Here is a 21,854-nt window from a genome sequence, read left to right on the forward strand (position 1 = left end):
ACACACGATTCTAAATAGAAATCAAACTACAGGAAACCAGACCTCAGCAGGGACTGATCCACCCTGCTTCCTAAGGACATTGTACAGCCTGTGCAAGACTTTCGGATCCCACAACTATACTGTTGTGATCACCCAAGGTAGATGATGTTGACATTGACTTGAGTACCCCTAAGCAATAGTGTATTTTTAGCAGCTACCATAAAGGATGCCTCTTTCGCATAAACTTTCCTGAAGCCAGCTCTCGTGAATTATCTGGTAACCAACCACGCAGCCATAGCCCTTCAGCCCACAAGAAACTGTGAGTGAATATCATATTCATTTCTTCTTCAAATAATAATGTTACATAATAAATGGATTAAGAAATATTAGTTAAGAGTTTAAAAAAATCTTCATTTGTCTCTATCTCCTGAGGATCTGAGATTTTAATCCAGAATGAAGTAGGTATTGCTGCTCTTCACCACAATGGGAGCACACTCGTCTCGAAGTTAAGAAGACTGCTAGCCCATTTTAGTTTTGAAAACAATTCATTCACAGTCTCTACAGCCAGCAATCTCCACCTTACCAGGCATTAAGAATTCTAGTGTTCAAACAACGTTAAGACCAAGTTCTTCTGAGATCATCATCATCTGTGAAGAACCACACTTAAAACATGGCTAATCACAAAAATTTAAGTGTCCATAGCAGTACTAGAAACTTTATTATCAGAGGATGTGAGCAAAACCATAAAGAAAAACATTTTTTCAAGTATTTTGTTTGTTTTGAACCCCTACCAAGCACCTCAGATAGCCTGGTGTGCTTGTTACAGCCACAGCAGCCATGCTGCATCCAGCATCACGTGGGGTTTTGCAGCGCTTCGAATATAGTTCCCATTCTACCATGGCCCACAGGGGAACTTGGTTTTCAAGTCAAATCTTACCTTAGGACATGCATTTCAAAACTTCCAAAAATAAGTACATCTATAACTAATGTGTTCAAAAGGGGAGGATGACTTCAGTCTTCAATTAATTAGATGTTTTTCTTTTTATAGAACTTCTGTTCCCACATATGAGGATTAAAAAAAAGTCCACTGGGAGATGTTTTATAACATGAAAGTATTATCGCAATTATTTCTATAGGCATATTTAGAGATGTATTTAACAACTGCCATTTGAAAGACAAATGTTCAGTTAACACGGTGCAGTACCATTAAGAACCATAGAAGAGCTATCGTGCTTTGAGTAATTTTTAAAAGGTTCTGTTAATAATTATTGGCCTAGCAAAACCCAATCGTTTCATGGCTGTTTAGTTATTACCATTCTGCACAACAAGAGGCACGAACTGCACAACTACTGTAATCTGGAAATGATTTCCTTGCTATTTGTCTCCTTAATTATCTAAACCCTTTTGGAATTATAAGGTGACTATCTTCAAACAGAAAGACACATGAGGAAAGAGATAGGAGGCCATCTCCAGAGAACTCTTCACTAAGTGTTTTGCAGACTGGGCTAAAGATTAGAAAATGCCAACCGCAAAAAGCGACAGCAAGAAGTCAAGAGAAAACTCACAAAAAGCCAGACGGCCACAAGTGGGTTTTCAACAGAGTACTCTAAGCTTTCACACACCTGCTGCCTAACTCCACAGACATTCAAAGTCTCCAGATATTTAAGCTTTCGACTGCAAGAGGTCCCTACGTGCCTGCAGGTCAACTTCTGGGCATGTCCCAGATGCATTCACAGTGCTGAGCAGCTCTGAGCCCATCTCAGGCCCTGTCAGAATTTGCGAACCCCACACCGATCTTGACAGTCTCAGGCTGGCAGGTAGTGGCAGGGCACAGCTGCTAGTCCACGCTCCAAGAAAACATCACTGCTGATTTCTTTCACAACACACCCAGCAGGAAGGCTGAAGGAGAAATGGTACCAGTTTCCCCTTTTAATTGAGTGAAAGCACTGGACCAGAAAGAAGTCAGATGCAGGTCGGATCCAGGTCTATCATTCTGCATACCTCTACTTTAGCAGCTACAAACCACAGAAATTCATCAATTATCACTCAAGAGAAAGTGCACAGAAGTAGACCTCCAAATCTTCCTCTTGAAGACATCCTACCTTGATTAGAAAAACAAACAAGCAAGCAAAAAAAAAAAAAAAAAAAAAATAGAAAGAACGGAAGAGTTACTGCCAGCAGCGGTAGAGGGGACCCAGGTAAGAATCTGAACAGCACTTTCTGTATTTAACATTAAATTGTCACTCAGTTCAAGTCAAGGACACAGCCACTGTTCTCTGAAGAGACTCCAGAACTCAAGGCCATCCCACCCAGGAAAGGGCATTGATCATTAAGCAGTCATCCTCAGCTTATTTCTCTTTCACTCAAACTCATCCTCAACTCTTTTAGGAGTGGAAAAAGGGGGAAGAGTTTCAGTTGAAAGTAAAAAGCATGCACTTCAATTTTACTCCTGGCCAACACCGCTGTAAATACATCCAGTAAACTTTTTTTGCTCTGTTTGCATTTTAGAAGCATTCCCGCTAGTAAGTCTCCCATGTGAAAACATACAGGGGAAAAAAAATCTTCACATGCAAATATACAAAAAAAAACACATTAGAATGAGCACTTATCAGCTAGTATCCCAAGCCATAACCAAAGAACTTTAATTTCACATTTGCTGAACTATCTGTGGCTCCAACTTGCTCCTTGCCCAAGAAGCAAAGCAATTCATGCTTGTATCATACCCTTACCTGAAGTACACTAAATGTACCATAAAATCACAATCACAGAATCATCCAGGTTGGAAGAGACCTCTGAGATCACCAAGTCCAACCTCTGACCTAACACTAACAAGTCCTCCACTAAACCATATCCCTAAGCTCTACATCTAAACGTCTTTTAAAGACCTCCAGGGATGGTGACTCACCCACTTCCCTGGGCAGTCTGTTCCAATGCCTCACAACCCTTTCGGTGATGTTCTTCCTAATATCCAACCTAAACCTCCCCTGGTGCAACTTTAGCACGTTCCCCCTAACAAAAAGAGAGTTAAGAGTTAAAACTTGAAACTGCTTGAGTTCAGATGGATTACAATTTTTAAATCTTAACTTCAACATAATTAAAAGAGATGGTTAGAGATCCTGAAGTATTTCTAGATCAAGGCAACAGACACCCTAGTATCACCAGATGGTACAGAACATTGTGAGAGTCAACTGCAAACCAGTCAACTAACAGAAAGCTCTAAAAGGCACCCAAAATCCTATTGCCAACTTACATGACAAACGTCTATCACAGAGACCCCAGAAACATTTTGGTTAGAAAGGACCTCTTGAGCTCCAGTCCAACACCTGTGTCTACGCAGGGTGAGCTACAGCAGGTTGCCCAGGACCACAGTCAGTCAGGTTTTGACTATCTTCAAGGAGGGAGACTCAAAAACCTCTCTACGCATTTTACGTTGTGTTTGGTCAACCTCACAGTAAACAAGAAGTGTTTTTGTTTTGTTTGGTTGGTTTTAATTCTGATTATGTTTTTTTTTTTTTTTTAATTTGCATCTGTTGTCTCTTGTTCTTCACTGGGCAGAAGAATGTGGCTGCCTCATCTCCACTGTCTCCGTCTAGCTATTTATACACCTTGATAAGATCCCCGAGACCTCTCTTCTCCAGGTTGAAAAGTCCCAGCTCATGGGATATGATGCTCCAGCTCCCTTAATCATGAATGTTATTTCTTTCTTCCTAAATTATTCCAATAATTCTGTCCAATTATTCAAAAACACAGTATTTCTTGCAACTACCCAGCAGAACTCCCAGAACCATAAGAGACATAGGACATCAGCAGAGAAAGCTAACATTTCAGCCACTGAAGCATAAAAAAAAAAAGCAATAAAAATGGCTCTTAAGCAATCGTTGCTGTATATACAATTTATTTTTTAAGTAGAACTACAGTTCAAAATTTTACAGCTACCAGATCTTGTAGTTTGATGCAAAAAAGCCCTTCTATCAGTAAGAAAAGTGTAGTTTTAAAGGATTTATAAAATACCTAGATTATTCTTAGTAATGCAAACTACAGAATACACTAACATTCATTGCTGAAAATATTCTGCAAGCACTCTATGCCTTCTAAGCTTCTCTGACAACAGCAGCATAGTTCAAAAAAAAAAAAAAAATGTCCTGAACAGTTAAAATGTCAGCTTCCTAGGAGGTTCAGAAATGTTTGAAGGAGACAACAGTGCCAGGACTGCCATCCAAATCTCTGTTGTGGGTAAGCAAGTCTTACAGAGCTTTCTGTACGAACAAAGAACACCTCATCCTGCGTTGGCTCATTGCTCTCTGCGTATAAATGTCTGCAGAAGAAATTATTCTCAGTAAGAAACTAAATAGCCCTCTGCATTCAGATGTGTTTCCTGCAACCACAAACCAACCAGTTCTGGACCTACCCCTTGTTATGTAACAGAGACGGCACATCACCATCAGGTCATTTAAGAGCTGTACCTCGCGGAGAGGCTGGTCATACCACGGGAGAGTGGGCTGACTGCCAGCCTCAGCTGGGAAGATGCTGCCCAGGAACGTTGTTTCCACAGCAGAGAACTGCTAGGTAAGCTGTCATCATTCCCTGCCCAGCTCAGCCACCCAACCACACACAACTCTTCCACTCACTCTACTCCATCAGTCTGGCACCCTAAAGGTGTAACAGACCCCGTGCATGCACACCCACACCCCTCCCAAATCAAGGCTCAGTGCACGAGATCTCAGTGGCCCATGTGGAAGTCATGCTACAAAGTCTGAAGAGTCACTTGAGAGAACGGGGTTCAAAAACTTGAAAGAGGGCATAAATTGGCAAGACAAACAGGAGAAAGTACACACCGTAGGTAATATATTTTTGGGGAAAAGCAGGAAGAGAAAAATATTAAGGAAAAAAGAACAGCATATGCCAAAAATAACTTCCCTTTAGCTTAATGATCTTTAATCGTACATTGTAATGAAGTAGTTTAAAAATACCCTGGAAACACAAGTTTTCAGTTACATTGGAATAATTTAAAAGTTTATGTCACATTCACTAGAACACCTAATACTTCAGAAATCAAGCATTAAGCCTGTAAAAATACTAAGAGACAAATTAAGGTACCTACTGAGCTTCTTTTTTTTTTTTTTAATACCTAAGTGACAAATTAATAAGACCAATTTTGACTGAATCACATCAAATGCCTACCTATATCAATAAATTCTTAAATAACTAACTCTTTTCCTAAGAATCTTTCCATAAGCTTCACAATTTATCATAAAGGTTTCTGATTCTTTGAGTATTTTAAGCTCAGAAGCTACAAGCAGGTCAGGCAGAGCAACATGAGTACCCACATAAAGTTCAGAAGTGGTTAACCCACAGATTAACCCATGTACCATTTTTAATATCAAGAAGCAACATTTTACTGAGAAACCTATCAATTTTATTTAAGATCTGAAAAAGAAAGGTCCTCCATACTCTTATCTTCCTCATTCCGTGGCCATGTAAGTTCAACAATTTTCTACCTCTGGCACAATTTCAGAATTTGTACACTTCTGACAGAATTTAATCCTATTATCTATTGCATCACTTGAGCACTCTGTTGATAAAACCCTGTCTCTCAGAACAGTTAAAATCCATAAAAACCTTTCAAGTGTTAAATAGCTTTTCAAATTCAGGTATCTACAAACTCCTCTCTAAATAGATTAGCCATAGCTATTCAAAATTTATCTCTATATACATTTATATCACAACATGTGAGAGTCACTGTGGTATAATCTTTATTCTATTAGATTTAAAAGCAAATATTTCCCTTAGTCACAACCCTGATTGGTACACGTTCATATTTACATGATTGTCATCTCCTTTTGCCTGGTAGCCCAAGGAAAAAAAAGTATGAAAAGCAAAAGCTTCCAGAAACAGGAGATATTTAAATATCACAGAACAAAACTACCTGAATACTGTTTGCACATGGATTTACTTACATTAATACCCCAAAACATCCTCGCACTATTTATGACTCGTATTCGGATGTTAGTAGTTGCTCTACTCCATCACACCAAGTGCACTGAATCAGTATGATCTACCTGGCATTAGTGGCTCATCGTGTGCTCTGACCTACTGCAGAGCAAGTACACATCCCCGCACTTAAACCCACCATGGTGAATAACTGCCACACAGCAAGAAGTTTTATATAATTTAACCTCTCTAACCTGCAGAAATTGAATTTACAGAAGTCATAAATGCTTAGCGAGTATCATTAAGTAGCAGTAGATATCAACAAGTTGGAAGCATATCCATGACCACTTCGATACAGAATTACTCATTAACACAAACTAAGTAGACAGAGTTAGCAAAAATGACTAATGCTATACTAAGCATAATGAGTTGTCAGCCAGGAAAGATATCGATACATGGAATAGATATCTTCAATTATATTCTACACAGAAATATATATATTATATTCTCCCTATGCAGTACATAAAATATATATTTATTTCTATATATAAATACTTATATTATAAGGGAGAACTTTTTGGATTCTCTCAACATGTGACGAACAGACAGACCAGTAGCTGAACAGTTTCCAAAGTTTCACTACTGAAAATTTCCGAGTTCCTGCATAATCAGCAATGTAATTGAGATTAATCTTTAAGGACTGTGACAGCACTCTGTTCTCTGGCTGCAATGCAAATTAAGACAGTCCCCACCCCAAAGAGCTAAAAGGCTAGATTTCTGAAATTACAGCAGTGCCTAAAGATACAGATTTGAAAAACTGGCCTCATTCTCCAGAACTGGAATGCAGCATTATCTGGAAAAACTGAATAAGGATATGAGTTTTGGAAAGGAGTATGGCTTGCAGTTTCACAGTATGTTTTTTAAATTATTATTATTTGGTTGGTGTTTTTTCCCCTCTTCATTTTCTGATTTTTTTTTTAATTTTTTTTTAATTTCAAGGATAGAGAACATTCTTGAAAGATGCTTTAATGTAGTGAACACTGTACATTAGCAAACCACGTTGGTACAGTACATTATGTGGGAGGGAAGGGTGGCAGAATGTAACGAATGAACTAATACAACAGAGAAATGGAGAATGCAGGTTGGCACTGCCAAGTGGAATGGGACAACCTTCTACTGGAATGAGACTGAATATGTTCATAACAGATGAGTCAGACAAGACTAAAAGGTGGCAGTGTTTTAAAGGGAAAACATTAATACTTCTTTTTTCTTTTAATACTTCAACAGTGACATTATGATTACCTCATTACATCAAAACTGTCTAAAATTACCAAGTCATACTGGTAAGATCCAGCCAGTGTTGGCAACACCATAGATAAAGATATCCCTTTTTCTTGGACAGGGTAGGAGGCATGTAAAATTCACGAGTGCTGCTGTACTTTTAAAGAGGCTTAAAATGACAAAGGAGCCGAGCTTCAGAAAGCTGCCTATAAAAAAAAATATAGTTCTTGGGCAAGGGCTATGACAACCCCAAAAGCTTTGTCAAAAGCTAACAAAGTACCATGGGAGGACAGGTGGATAAAGAGGTTGTGGTATCTTGGTAAATCCATCCTCAAATCACTTCTCAGCAATGCTCACTTAATGCCTGCATATCATATAGAAAGCTTACGAGCTCCACAGAATGCAAGAAAACACTAAGGATTTTACCCTCCTCCCTAAGTGACTGACCATCACTTAGCTCTGGGTGACGCTGCTTATTTATTTGATCGATGCACATCATCCTGCTCTATCACCAAACACTGCTGAAAAGGAGAGGACAGCATGACATGAAAGGTGAAGGGTGTTCACAGGCTTGGAACTTGTCTGATTGCACTTCTTGCCTCAACATCACACAAGTCTCTTATCTCAAGTTCACCTGTGTAAGGTGGGGAAAAAACCTCTGAAGAGTTATTTTGAAAACATGGCAAGTCCTAGTGTCAAAACCACTCAAAACATGCCCATTATACTAGGCCTGAAATTGGTACCTCTTTGGAAGGGTCTCTTGTGTCCAAGTTCATCGTAGCAATTAGAACTTGCTAGGAATAAAATGCCATTTCAGCATCTTATGCTGTAGTGCAAAAGCCCCAAAACAGCCTGAAGCCCAAACAAGCAGTTCCCAGAGGAGAAGAGAGGATTCCTTCCAACCATATGAAACCTTTGCTATTTACTTGTTCTGTGCAAATTAATTCATCTTCATCTATTTTGTCATTGGGATGAATCACAATCCCAATACAGAGTTTTATGTCAGTAAAACCAGGAAAACACACCTCAGTAGGTCATTGTGTAGAAAAAAATTGTATAAGATCAGACCAAATTCATAATAAATTCTAACTTTTAACCAAAAAAAAATCAAGTTTTAAGACAGCAAAAGCATAAACCTGCTCTTCATGTGACTGTTAAACTAATTTGATTCACATGGCCTTTAAAAAAAATAGGGAAATAAAAAACCTAGAGCATACAGTGACACTTTAATTCATAGAAAAAAGATCACTTCTCTTTTTACATGCTCTCAGAATGTGATGATGATTTTCTTTTTCATTTGACTAATAAGAAACTATTAGTTGCTGAACTGAAAAACTGAAAGCTGAGTTAGATGGGAAATTCTGCTAGAATCAGGAGTCTGATTCCAAGCTTATGGTGTTGATGAAACTAGTATTTTTGCTCATTACTCTTCTAGGAACAGCTGCTGCCAAAAAACCTCCAGATTATGTTTCAGAACTGGAAAAAAAAACATTTGGTCATGGTCTTTGAGCAGCATTGATGTACCATTTAGGTTCAGTATTCAGAGTTAAATCTGCTTCAAGACCTTTTCCAAAAGATGCCATCACAATACTACCCTGGGAAAATGAAAAAGACAGTGAAGACTTTAAGAAAAAAAGGTTATCTGTGTTTAGAGGTAGACAGCTCCTGTATCAACACACCACTTGGTAAAATGGAAATATAAATGCCCTAGAAAATTTATGTTTTTATCCTTTCATCTCCTCAGTTATGTTTTCTATGAATTGTGTGCTATTTAATGAGATTTTGAAAAAGGACCTAACTGAGACTTACATTATTCTATACTTTGAAAAGTACACAGAGATTACACAACAACAGGACAGTCCATCAAGTTTCACTGCCCTAACATACCTCCCAAGAAAGGGAAAGCTTTTGCATATGCTCGACAGGTGCTCTCATTAAAATGAGTACCTGACTATGACTACAACATGTGCAGAGATATGACTTCCTAGGCAGCTATCTAGACAATTATACTACACCCACAACGGTAATATCCTCAGCTGTCTCCACACCTCTAACCAATTAGGGAAATTCAAGAATACTGAAATGCATCCAGAGAAATTCTACTGGACATTAAAACAGTAATGACCTTTCCATTTAGATTTTATTTTCTCCAATGTATTTCTCCATATTAATGGCACATTCATTACTGAGCTCAGCTCTGAGCACTTCTACTACCAACTGAGCCTTCTGCCCTACTCCCTCCTTTTTATTGAGTTTTCCTGTGCTGCTTTATCAGTTCATCATGAAGTAAATGCAACTACCTTTAGAGATGCAAGCTCTTAGAAACTTCTTAAGTGCTCACCTGTATGCATAATATAATTTATATCCTATAACCATTACCTAATATTTCAGCTAAGTAAGCTCATACTACAAAGTAGCTACACTGCAATCAGCGTTAAGTCAGGAACCTACACCATGTGTAGTTAGATCCAGGACTCAGAGACTTGGTTATTTTGAAAAACAAAACAGTAACTGGCAACCAAAACCAGTTAAGTCCAGAACAAACACCTGTATAAAGAGCTAACTCTGTGCAGTAATCTTGCATCAGACAGTATGCAAGCATTAATGAAAAGCCATATTCTATCTTAATTACTGGTGAGCTCCATTTCTGAAAGTTACTTATTGATCAACTATTCACCAGTGACAGAAAAAATATAAATTATGTGGCAATAACTGAAAGATACTTTTAAAGTTAAAGGCATGTCCATATGAGCTGACATAAGCAAATGTTTATTTGCATACGTGTTTTTTGACACGAAGTCTAATTTCTACTTAGCTAATCAAATATTGTTCATACGTCTGTGACTAAAATTAAAGATATAAACCATTATTTCAGGAATGGAGACCAGTTTTATATGTTATTTTGTTTTCCAAAACATAAACGCTTAAGACCAGTTAAATCGTTTTTACAAGTCTCTACAGAGCCCTAAGATGTGGTTACTTTAGGTACACCTTGTAGTAGTTGGCTTGCTTGCAGCAAATCTCTATGTATCACCCTTCCTTACCATGCTTTTTTGGTTTACTGGACAACAAGGCCTTGGAAGTCCTTTGTTAGCAAGTGCTAAGTTTCTCATTTATTTACTGATTCCTAAAACTATAGCTACCCGCACTGCTGTAATATGGATATTGAACAAAATTACCTTAACAGTCTAATTTTATAGAATTCAAGCCTCCAAAAGATAGAGCAGCCAAACAATGCTCTTGGCCTGCCACCAGCCAAGAGGCAGATAGTTGGCGCAGCTGATACTGCAAGGCAGTGCATCTTTCCCAGCCAAATTCTTCCTTTCACATCCACAAGCCAAAAGCAGCTGCTGCGTTCATGTCCATTTCTACAGCACAGTGGTGGTGAGTGGGGTGGTGGCAGGTAGGAGATACTGCCAGGGTTATATTGATCTTACAGTAACAAGGGTAACAGCTTATGACACATTGAAGTCTTCTGTGGACCACTCAGTCACTTCACATGGATTTCCATGATGTAAATTAATGTTTAGTGTTATTTTAAAATAAGACACTAAGGGTCAGCCTTGCTGCCAAATATCCCTGACTTATAAGCAGTGACCAGGAATACCAGTGAAAAACACGAGGTTTATGTTTCTACTTGTTACCTGAGCAGCAGAAGCAGACTTCAATGTATAATACAACTCCATGACTTGATCAACAATGATGCAGAATAAACCAGAAAATAAATTCCTACTAAAAATAAATAAATAAAATGCAAAAGACACCATGGGTGAATATAGCTCCATCAAGCATTAGCATGAAAACATCTGAATATAGTTACACACTTTTTTTTTTTTTTTTAAAAAAAAAAAAAAAAAAAAAAAAAAACACTTCTTCTGGCCTGGGCACATTTGTCACAATAAAAATGTTTCCTGAAGTACAGCTTATCTAATTGCCATTGTCTGTAGCACCTTCCTCCCTTTTCCAATTCCACACCAGGGTCATTCTGGGAGTTTGTTATGGCTGGAACATTGCAATTTTACTAGCTATGCCTAAATACTCCAGTCACATCATCTACAAAAATGCTTATAGAAAGAAACAGGAAAGTTACCTTTAGAAATGTATTAGAAATAGAAAGGTAAAAACAGTTTTTTATCATCTTTATAGCATGGTAATTTCCTGAGAGAACTAGGCCTTTCTTCTGTGCCAACTTTTATAAGTTTCAGAAGTAGACCCTACAGAAGAAAAAACACTATTCCACAACATTTTTTACAGCTGTAACCACCTAGTTTAAAAAAAAAAAAAAAACAAACACACATACAGGTGAAACTACCCTGGTATACTTACGAGAATCTAGAAATTACTGCATCCAATAGAACTGCATCTGCCCAAAAGGGCATAGCTTAGGATATCTGCTTTTAAATCAGTGTTGTTACTGCCATACAAAAGCCAAGCATAACCCAGTTCAAAGGACAAGGCCACAAAGGACAAGTGACAGGATGAACAAGGTGAGAGCCTGCAGTCACACCACTGATGCCATTGTGTTTGCTGTATTGGGAGGGTTGCAGAAGGAGATCTTGTGGGTAAAGTTCTCCAAACAGTGGAGTTCAATGGATTTTACTGCACTCTTATTCTTTTGCTCTCTTGCACACACACGGTGATACAGGGGGGAAGACCAATCTGGTACGGTAAATAAACAGGAAGGAAAAAAAAGAGGAAAAAAAAAGAAAGGCTAAAGTCATGATTTCCACAACTAGAATATCCACTGCTACAAGAGATCTCTTGCCCCCTTACAGTTGGGTAGGACACATTTAATGGAAGTGATAGCATGATAGTAGTAGAAACTGTCCCCTCTCTCCCCCCTGAAGATTTTTATGTAAGAGATTTTTCCAATTCTTGTAGAATCTTTGCAATAGACATTTTCCAAGTGTTTCTATCAGAGGAAATATAACAGATACTGAACAGCTTTAAAAGTTTCTCATTGTACAACTATAAAACAAGATGCATATTAACAGATTATAGGAATACAAAAATAAGAAATTTGCCAAGTATATTTATATATTTCAGAAAATACGAAGCATATAGCATGAGATATTTCAGAAGATCTGTTATTTCAAATTGTGATTTTACTGTTTATAGGAAGAGACAATAAGCAAGAAGCCTAGCTATTAGTCTGATTTCTGATAAGGAATTATTGCATTTAATTTTTCAAGAGCAAAAGATCATTTATCTTCATGTTTGGCAAGTTTGAAATTTCAAGTTTTTGCTCTGAAAGAGCAATAACAAAGTTAATAATTCACTTCTCTAAATGGTACACTCTTCAGGAAGCAAATACTGTGCACCTTTACGTCATAGTACAACTACATAATTATTCTACTAGCTTTCTTGATTTATTCAGCCATCTTTATCATGCTGTATACACCTGTATAGAGAGGGTGGCTGGAGCTGACAGAATACCTCCTGAAATGAAGTTATTTTACTAACTGAAAGTATAAAAAGGGAAAATTAGGCAAACATTTACATCCATTCCTGTCTCTAAAAAAGATCAAGGCTTTTAAATAAAGGTTTGTTCTACCATCTGAATGAAAGGTCTTTTTTAAAAGTGCATCTTAAACACAGTTCAAATTAGTAACATTTCATAAACAACATTGACAGAACTATGGGACAGATTTTCAGCACAGTAGAGAAGTAGAGCATTTGAGAAGTCAGCAGATCTTCAGATATTTTAACCAAACAGGAATACCAAGACAGCATTTCAAAGACACACACACAGGCAGGTCTCCTGCCTATCTTGACTAAATGAACCAGAGCTCTTACGTTCTTTCTTTTTCAAGAGGCAATATGCTGCACTACATAACACTACACATATGCATACACACAGCAAGGAAAAAAAATGGTATCTTACCAAGACTGAACTCCAACTTTGGCTCATTTGCAATCCTCTGAATACCTTTTAACATTAAGAAAAGAACATATTAGAAATAATTTCATTTTAATATATTTTTTAAATACAACTTAAAAGTTTTACATGCCTTATTCATGACTCATTAACTACCTGCCACTGCCAATGGAGAAACATTTCATAATTAAAAACTGGGAGTGAAAGAGGTCTTAGCATGAAGTACTTATCCAGAAAAAAAAATTTAACCTCTACAGATGACTTCTGTCTTAATAACAGAAACTTTTCATTGACGGGAAAAGAAAATAAGAAAAAAAATCAGGTATTGATATCTGTAAGATTTTTGATCCCAATTATCTACGAACATAATGTTTTCCTGACAGACACTACAATTCTTTTTTTTTTTTTAAATGGGTACGCTATCACATTAAAAATAAAAACAAGAAGTATGTCCTGCGAAAGTATGTAAATTAGGTTAATCTAGGAAAATATATCGAAGTTGTTGTTTTACAATTTACATGTAGGTCAATAAAATAACCCTGCTCTTTATTAGAAAACAGTATTTGATTTTGTTTTTCATATACTGACAACAAGAACATTTTAGTTCCTTCCACTTTGGAATCAAGTTCTATTGCATATGTACTGCTAAGGGCTATATATTCTACCTACATAGGACAAAGAAGTGAACCACAGAACCACAATAAGAGGAACACAGGAAGGATGGTTAAATAATAGTGAGTTGTTCACCCTCTGCAGGAAGTAATTGAATCCCAACTATGGTATCGATTAAACTTGTAGAAAAGAAACTGTCTCATGGCAACATTTATGTATCATCTCCAATAAGCATCATTATTAAGTAGTTGAAATTACTGAAATACTGAAGAAATTGGTCCAACTTGGGTGAACCAAGCTGGTATATAATCGAGAAAATAAGATTTTTGTTACAAATATAGGAAGAAAATAGCTGTTCACGTTCCATGAAAATTTGATGTTGCAGAATAGGTCTGGGTTTCAAATTGTTCTCATTATTGTAGCTAATCATTCGAGTCTGACCAGAGAAAAAAAAAAAAAAAAAAAAAAAAAAAGAAAATACAGCTGCAGAGCTTGGAAAGGTCTTGGTCAGTAAGAAATAATAAATAAGATCTCCCTTTTTTTTTTTTTTTTTAATAGAGTTATAAAAATTTCTCTGACCACAAATTTCTCAGAGTTCAACCTCACCACTAGCAGAGTCAGCATGTTGGCCCGGAACATTTTTATGAGTGTGCTGGACACAGACTTGATTAAGTAACTGGGCAACTGAAATACAGTACACAGCAATACGGCATAATTCAGGCCCCCGTGCATCCAACATGACTCAATGTATCGCTACATACTTTCATACCCCCAGTGCTTTTATATTATGAAGTACACTTTCATAACACTAAATTAAGTGTCACTAAGTATCTAAACTAAGTATCACTTTGCAAATAGAAGAAAATTATCAGATATTATCTTACATAGTAACCCATATATTCATGTAGTACACATAACAAGAACAGGATATTTAGGTCTCATGAAGAAAACACATTGGAGAAAAAGGCCAGAAATGTAGTGATCACATATTTGTTCCTCTGAAGATAATCTGCATAAATTTAAGTATAATTGGTAATGATATATGCAGATAGTTTTGATCAATTCTCTCCTTCTACAATTGCATTTTGTCAAGCAACGAGTAAAAGAGCATTACGTACACAGTCTATAACACTAACCGTGTTGCTATATTCTGTGGCATTTTTATTTTAGCACTCTAAAAAAAAAAAATTAATATATGCACTTACTCGTAAACTGTGGCTCTCCTAAACTGTCTACTTGTGACGAAGGGAGAAACTGACGGGCTTCATCTGATGCTCTCTCCTCTTTGATTTCCATGATCAGTCTCCGGAGCTGCTGAATTTTATTCCTCAAACCTTCCGAATTTGCCTCTCCCAGTGCCACAGCCCAAGCTTCACAGTCTGTCTTAGACGCAGCTTCAATGTAAAGATCTGGTTCTCCACTCTGAAACTCTGCAGTCAGAAAACATCAACACCGTTGTTAGGAACTCTTATTCAGACCGGGGATCACAACAAAATTGTTATCCCACAACATTAATGCCACCACACGTACTTCTTCCATTACAGAGCCACGCAGCCCATCCAATTCTTGAACCAATGCCCTGTTCTTTAGTATTTGGTGCAGCACAAAGTCTATCCACAGAGCAGTTCTAAAAGCAATTAACATATTGCTAAACCAGGTGGATGAATCAAACTGAAATGGGAAACCCTTTTTCAGGACAGATTCTGAAGCTTAGCAGGTAGCTATCAGAATTGCTAACTTAAACAAGAATTTAGCAGGAGCAGCAGACAGAGAGAGACAACGTAATTTCACCAGAATCGATGTGTTCATCAGTTCTTCTATTAGACCTGCACTTTCTGCTCCACATTTTATCCATCCTTGGCAGAATACTGCTCATCAATACATGCAGATAATTTAGCATGACATAACTCCTCTGTGAAGGCCCAACAGGTTGTGCATGGGAGCTTCTGACCTCATTACTATATAAATGTCTTTTGCTGTTCTGCCTGAAGTCTAATTGTTTAATGATGAAATTTTCTAAGGACGAAAGACAGAAGGCATTTAAAAAAATGCCAAAGCTCCCAAGGAAATGCAGGTAAGTAGCAAGGGTCAGTCGTTTGATTAGAATTAGCACAGAAAGAAATAACACCTCTTAAGCATTTAAAATTCTGTAGCACGGACAGCTTCACAGAGCCGCAAATTCAGTGTGACATGGTGTGTGATAAACACAATGAAGAATGAACTGCGAAAGAAAAAAAAAAAATCAATGCTTCCCTGAATATGTTACCAACTGATTCAGAAACATAAAACCCTATGAAGCACCTGTGTTAAGAAGGATTGAAGGATTTGGTAGGACATCAAAATCATTTTGACCTAAATGAGCCATAGCTAATATTACTAAATATAATAATGTTAATAAGCAGAAAACTTGCATGCTTTCATAACTAGTTCAAAAATCTAAACAACACACAGAACTTTTCTATATACAAAGTGAACTTGAATTCCCTTTTCCTAACTTGAGTATCTAACCTTGGGCACTTACCCACATATGTTATTCTAAACCCATTTGCACTTCATAAACTGTGCATCTGCCACTTACAATTAACTATGCCTTTATTGTTATGGGGGACAAAAGATGCAAACCTCAAGTCTGGAAGTCTCTTAAAATTGTGTTGGCACAAATCCCAGTAGAGGTGGAACAAGTTGTTTGTCTGGTAGTGGATCTAAGGAAATGTAAATATCTGCCTGCAGCTGCTGATAAGAATTCAGAACAAGATTTCACAGACCAGCTGAACTAAAGAATCCATGAAGAATGAGGGAGAAGAAGAGCAGAAAGTGGGGAAATGTCCTTCTGGCTTCACAGGTACTTTAAGAAGTGCTAATAAGGATTTAAACTCTTGCCTCTGGCCCCAGCTCAGTCTGGGAAATAAGATATTCAGTTCATGTGACAAGAATATTCAGAATCAGAGGGAGATGCAGATGTTCATCTGATCCTTATTTGCACACAATATATATTTGCCTTGAGTGACCAAACCTGAACAAGCTGAGCTTGACTGTTTGTGAAAATTAATTCAAACAAAAATTTCACCTGTAAGCTCTCATGTGATCTGCTACCGCATCTGGGGTGGACAAGCGGGCAGTAGCCTTCAAGAGGACTGGTAATTAGAAGAGCTGATAAATTCTCTTATGCTCTAGTAAGACCTGTGACAGCACAGTTATCTACTCCCTTCTGTCACTAAGCCCAGTAATTCAGAAGTTTGGTTTTACTTCGTTGTATTTTAGAAGGACCAGTGGGAAGGAAAAAAGAAAGGGGGAAAGAAAAGGAAAAGTGGCATGTAGGCAACCACCATCAAGACTGAAACTAACCATCAGTCATCCAGATATTTACAGGCATGCAAAACACCTGCTTGTACCATTCAGTCTTTAAAAGCTCTGAATTTTTAATAGAAGCAGCTTGGATTTCCAAGATGCCTTAGCTAATGAAAGACTGTCACACAAACAAGCCAACACTTGACAATCAAAATTCAAATATGCCAAGGTGTTCTTTTTTTTTTCTCTTTATTTTTAAACATAAACAGGAACAGTGATCTTGCCTTGAAATATTCTGCCACTAGCTAAATAAAAAACATCTGCTTTGGGAGGAAATCAACATTTTGCAATTGAAATCGTGCTATTTATATTTACCTCTCAGCTGTGGAAATCAGACTGCTGAGCACAAAAGGCATACTGAATCATACTTAATATGCATAAAACCAGAAAGACATCGTGAAATGCAGTGTGAGTGGACGTAATTCACTGTATTCTGATCTAACAGGTGCCAGTTTTGAAATCTGGAAATTTATTCCCAATTATCACTTCAAAACTATACTCTGCTATATTTAGGTCTTTGGGGGTACTCAGAACAACTTCTTCGGGGTACTCAGAACAACTAAGTTAGATTCTGAAAAGCATACGAAACTGCCACAAAAATACCACTCTGCAAATGTAGGAAGTTTTATTCTGCAGATCGAACAGTTGGCAGTATATTTCACATGCTGATTCAACGCATGTAATGTTTACGTACAACCAGTTTACATACTATAAGAAATAAAAACTGTCTTAACCATTTTCAAAATGCACATTGGCAAAAACATCTGTTGCAATAAAGGAACACAGGTTTATGTAAGTAATAAATCACTATCATGTTCTTCTTTCATATTGTCATGTTGACTATTATTTTAAATCATATGCAAATAGATAATCCTATTGAGCTCAGATAGTTAATTCCAGGTTTTATTATGGAGGCAAAACTTAGCTGCCATGAGTATTTCTGAAAATAAAACTGTATACCGACAAACCCTCAAATATAATGAATGCCTCCAGTGAGTGATGGGTATATCAGTAGAATTATATCTGTCCTGAAACATCCTACAAAGGAGAATTTCATGGGTAAGCAAAAAAAAAAAACTTGTTACTCGCATCTAAAGTTACAGTAGAAAACACAAGTAGTCAGTCAAAAATGAATTAACTGCCACAAATACTAGCCTCAAGGGAAAAGAAAAAGGAGGAAGCAAACATTACTAACTCTAGTGAATGGACTTGATACCAAGTGTTCGCACTGATACTTGGATAAAGCAGTGCAAGCCAACCCCAGTGAAAGCCTCTCTTACTCTAACCCAACCATCTAAAGTCAGAAGTATATTTTGGTATTAGTTCCATCATCCTAAAATAACTTCTTGTTGTCATAGTTACTTTGCAATAATACTTAGATTTCAAAAGTTTTTCACTTTAACAGTACCAACTGCCTCTTTCCTCCACAACTACTTTGATATTTCAGTTGTTTTTAACAAGGGAGTTGTGAGCATTTTTAAAATCTTAAGTCCCTTTTCATTTTAATAAAATCTTCAACAGAAACCTGGGTTTCTCTGAAACTTGCAGTAAATAACTGAGTCTCAAAAAAAAGCAGACAGTTACTGGAATCAACCTTTGTCTCTCGAAAGACTGCAGTTTAATAGACAGACTTCTAAAAATAATATATACATACACACACACACATTTCTAAGGTGTAGGGAGAAATGTTTTTCACTGCAGCTTTTTCATTTGGCCTTTTTTTTTTTTCCCCTCTTAGGAAGGCCTAATTGACTTAATTTACTAAATATGTAAAAGTGACAGAAAGACTGATACACTATGGTTTGGTTTATTTTTCATTAAGGAGAGCTGTAAGCATAAAATCATGTTGAACAGTACAAAAGAAATTGCTGGCAGTATTTGAAAACATGTACAACGCACATGGTCAGTGTCCATGATAACAGCCCCTCATCTTCTAGGGAATCACTTTTTCCCCCTCCTACACCAATATGCAAAATTGGAGAGTTCAAAAAAGGTTCAAGGTTCTCTCTCCATTCACACACACTAGCAAAAACCAATTCTCAACTGCTACCTCAGGCGTGGTAAATGGTTGGAAATATCAATGAACCACTGTCACTCTAAAATATAAAGCACCATCGCAGCTAACCACCATAATTCTGTAACAAAAGCAGAATGAAGCTTTGATACATGAATTATATCTGCAGGATATTTCTAATACAGACATCAGAGGCTTTTAATTCACAAAGCTGACTGAATTCTATATGCTGATGCATTTCATGTTCAAATTAGTATTGATGAAATCATCCCACGGTTACTCGTGATTCTACGTTAATCTTCCTTTGAAAGTTCAATTCTTGATCAAAGATAAAGAATTTAATTAAGAATTTTATCTTCAGTGGTTGGGTTTATTTAATTTTTTCATTTTGCAATTCTGGAATAAACTTTTTAAGTTACCATTATAATCTTCATTTAAGTCCCCACAGAAGTTCACAAAGACAACTGAGGTATTTGATATAAATACAGCATGATACAAAACTTTGTTTTCCCAGGTTGACGATCGCACTATAATACTTCCTTTCTTTCACTTCCAGCGGGCTTTCACACATGCCCTTTCCTTGAATTAATTAACCACGCACCTACACTGAGAGCCAGGCAGGCCACACAAATATTTAAGCACCCCAATGGTATCCTTAAGAGCACTGAGCAGAAGTCCTACAGCATACACTACAGCTTTTGCATAGCAGTTGACTTTTTAGCAAAAACAAAGTAATCAAACCCCTGGTTGAACCATCAATCCACCTTCAATAAGGCAGAATTCAAGGACCTTGATTCTCTATGCAAGTCTATCAGAGTAAGTAATGTATTCCTCAGTTACCACACCTCAAAACAAGCGAGTGATACTAACCTGCCTTTCCAAACCACTACCACTGAAAGAAGCAAAAAATTCCAGGCTTTTTGGGTTACATACTACTCACAAATGGCAAAGGGAATGTTTGCCATCTAAGGGTTATTCATACATGTGGGACTTTCACCTGACACCCTGCAAAACATTGTAGGTAACTCTGACCTTGCATCAAAAACTCGGTCATCTTCCTATCTTCCCTCCTTCCTCACCACGCCTCACCAGCCCTACCTGCACGTCAGAGCTCTTACTTCCCTAGTTCTCACCAAGAAAGCACACACAATAATAAAACTGATACATTGCTAGGTAAGTTCTTACCCTGAAAAACTGAAGAGATTTACAGATCAAGAAAATGCAGTCCCTGAATGTAGTCTCTCACATCCAATTTCATTTTTTTGTGCCTGCGTCTCTTGGGTTCATTCCCAAATTTTTGTTGTACCACATGGAGCGAAGGAGGCCCATAGAGATGGCTCACATCCACACCATGCAAGTAACGTGAGACTCCATACAACAGCTCAACTTCAGATTGCTCTTTGGAGAGATTCAAGCATCCAGCCACACAGCTCCAGTCACCCTATTCAAGAGTAATGTAAGTGTGACCAAAAACTACCAACATTTTCCTCACTGAAGCCTGGCCTCTCCACAGGCTGCAGGGAAATACCTCCTCCACCCTGTGGTGCTGCCACTGGAGCAGGCTGGAACCGTCCCAGGGTAGGCCCAGCCCCTCCTCACAGGGACCACTTCTGCAGCCCCCCACTGCTGCCAGCACCTTGCCACATAAACCATCTTTAACAGGGCTTCCAAGGTCCAGAGGAAGAAAGGAACATATAATTGTAATAATTTAGAGAAATATTTCAGTGTTTGATGAGGCTATGATGCTTCTCTGTATTGTCAGGTGTGACCACTGCGGTTATTCAGGAGAACTGGAGCTGAGGAAGTTAACAATGCATTGCTCAAACCTTTCAGTGCACAGCAGCCGTTTGCAGGTTTAAGACCTTTTTGAATAAAATTGCTGAAATACTCTGCTTACCACACTTTTCTGGATTTCAGAACTGAATCACACTCATGTGAACCCTCGTGAGCTTTAAATCAGATCCGCCTCATGCTAGTCTGACCTGCTCCGTTAATAGCAGCTAATCAATGTTATGAGGGCACATGAGAAACCAGCCAATACAGAAGGATGTTTCACCTAACAAATCTTTGTTTCCTTGAATGTTTCACTTAGAAATGTTTTGAGTTAGATAGCTTTGGGAGCATTATGCTTAAAGTGCTTCCACAGATCTATCCACTACAACTACCTGACCTCCTTTGCACTCTACTTACATTTCAGTGAACACAACACTGAGGCAATCAGCTTCACAACATAACTGAATATTGCATGAAAATTTCCTTCTATTTCCCTCTGTGTTTACGCTACTGTCATATATTACATTATCTTCTTAGCTATCTGATTCAGACTCCATTTCTCACTGTCCAGTGAGGACTTAGCCCACTGCTCAGAGAAAGATGGAGATAGTCAGCCGGAAGCTCATTCCTAAACCCCCCTCACAGCTTGAAGCCTGAACCTGAACCATCCACTAATTTTCTTTATCTTGCAATCTGTCCCTTCCTAGCTGCAAAATTTATGTTTAATGGATGAACTCAGCCTCCTTTATCTTGAGCTTTGGTTGTGTACTGCCATAGGTGCCCTTGGCCTGTTCCAACAGGAATTTGTCATAGTGAGCAATTAAATTCTCCTATCCTGTTTCTACCCAAAACATTTCAAGCCCCACATACACATTTTACAGCTTGTTTTATTTGGCTCCCAGTAATCAATTGATATCTCAATGATCAGGTAGTAACAAGGCAACTAGCTTTTCCATGACAAAAGCCCCCAGTGATGAAGACCTCTTCATTCTTGAGTATCTTTCCCTCCCCCCTTTTGTCTTCTGAATTGTGTTTTTA

General features: G+C 37.7%; 1 protein-coding gene across 13 annotated transcripts in view; it reads right to left on the reverse strand.

Moving 5' to 3' along the window:
* The window catches only part of INPP4B (inositol polyphosphate-4-phosphatase type II B), a 303,375-nt gene that overhangs the window by 171,511 nt on the left and 110,010 nt on the right, over positions 1-21,854 (reverse strand). For all 13 annotated transcript variants that reach the window (XM_084516577.1, XM_084516572.1, XM_084516571.1 and 10 more), the window contains 2 exons: positions 14,887-15,111; positions 13,076-13,120 (listed from right to left, as the gene is read on the reverse strand). In XM_084516577.1, the coding sequence (XP_084372703.1) occupies positions 13,076-13,120; positions 14,887-15,111 (270 nt within the window). The remainder of the gene's footprint in view (positions 1-13,075; positions 13,121-14,886; positions 15,112-21,854) is intronic.

The sequence above is a fragment of the Aythya ferina genome (genome assembly GCF_964211825.1).
Source record: "Aythya ferina genome assembly, chromosome: 4".
Lineage (NCBI taxonomy): Eukaryota > Metazoa > Chordata > Aves > Anseriformes > Anatidae > Aythya > Aythya ferina.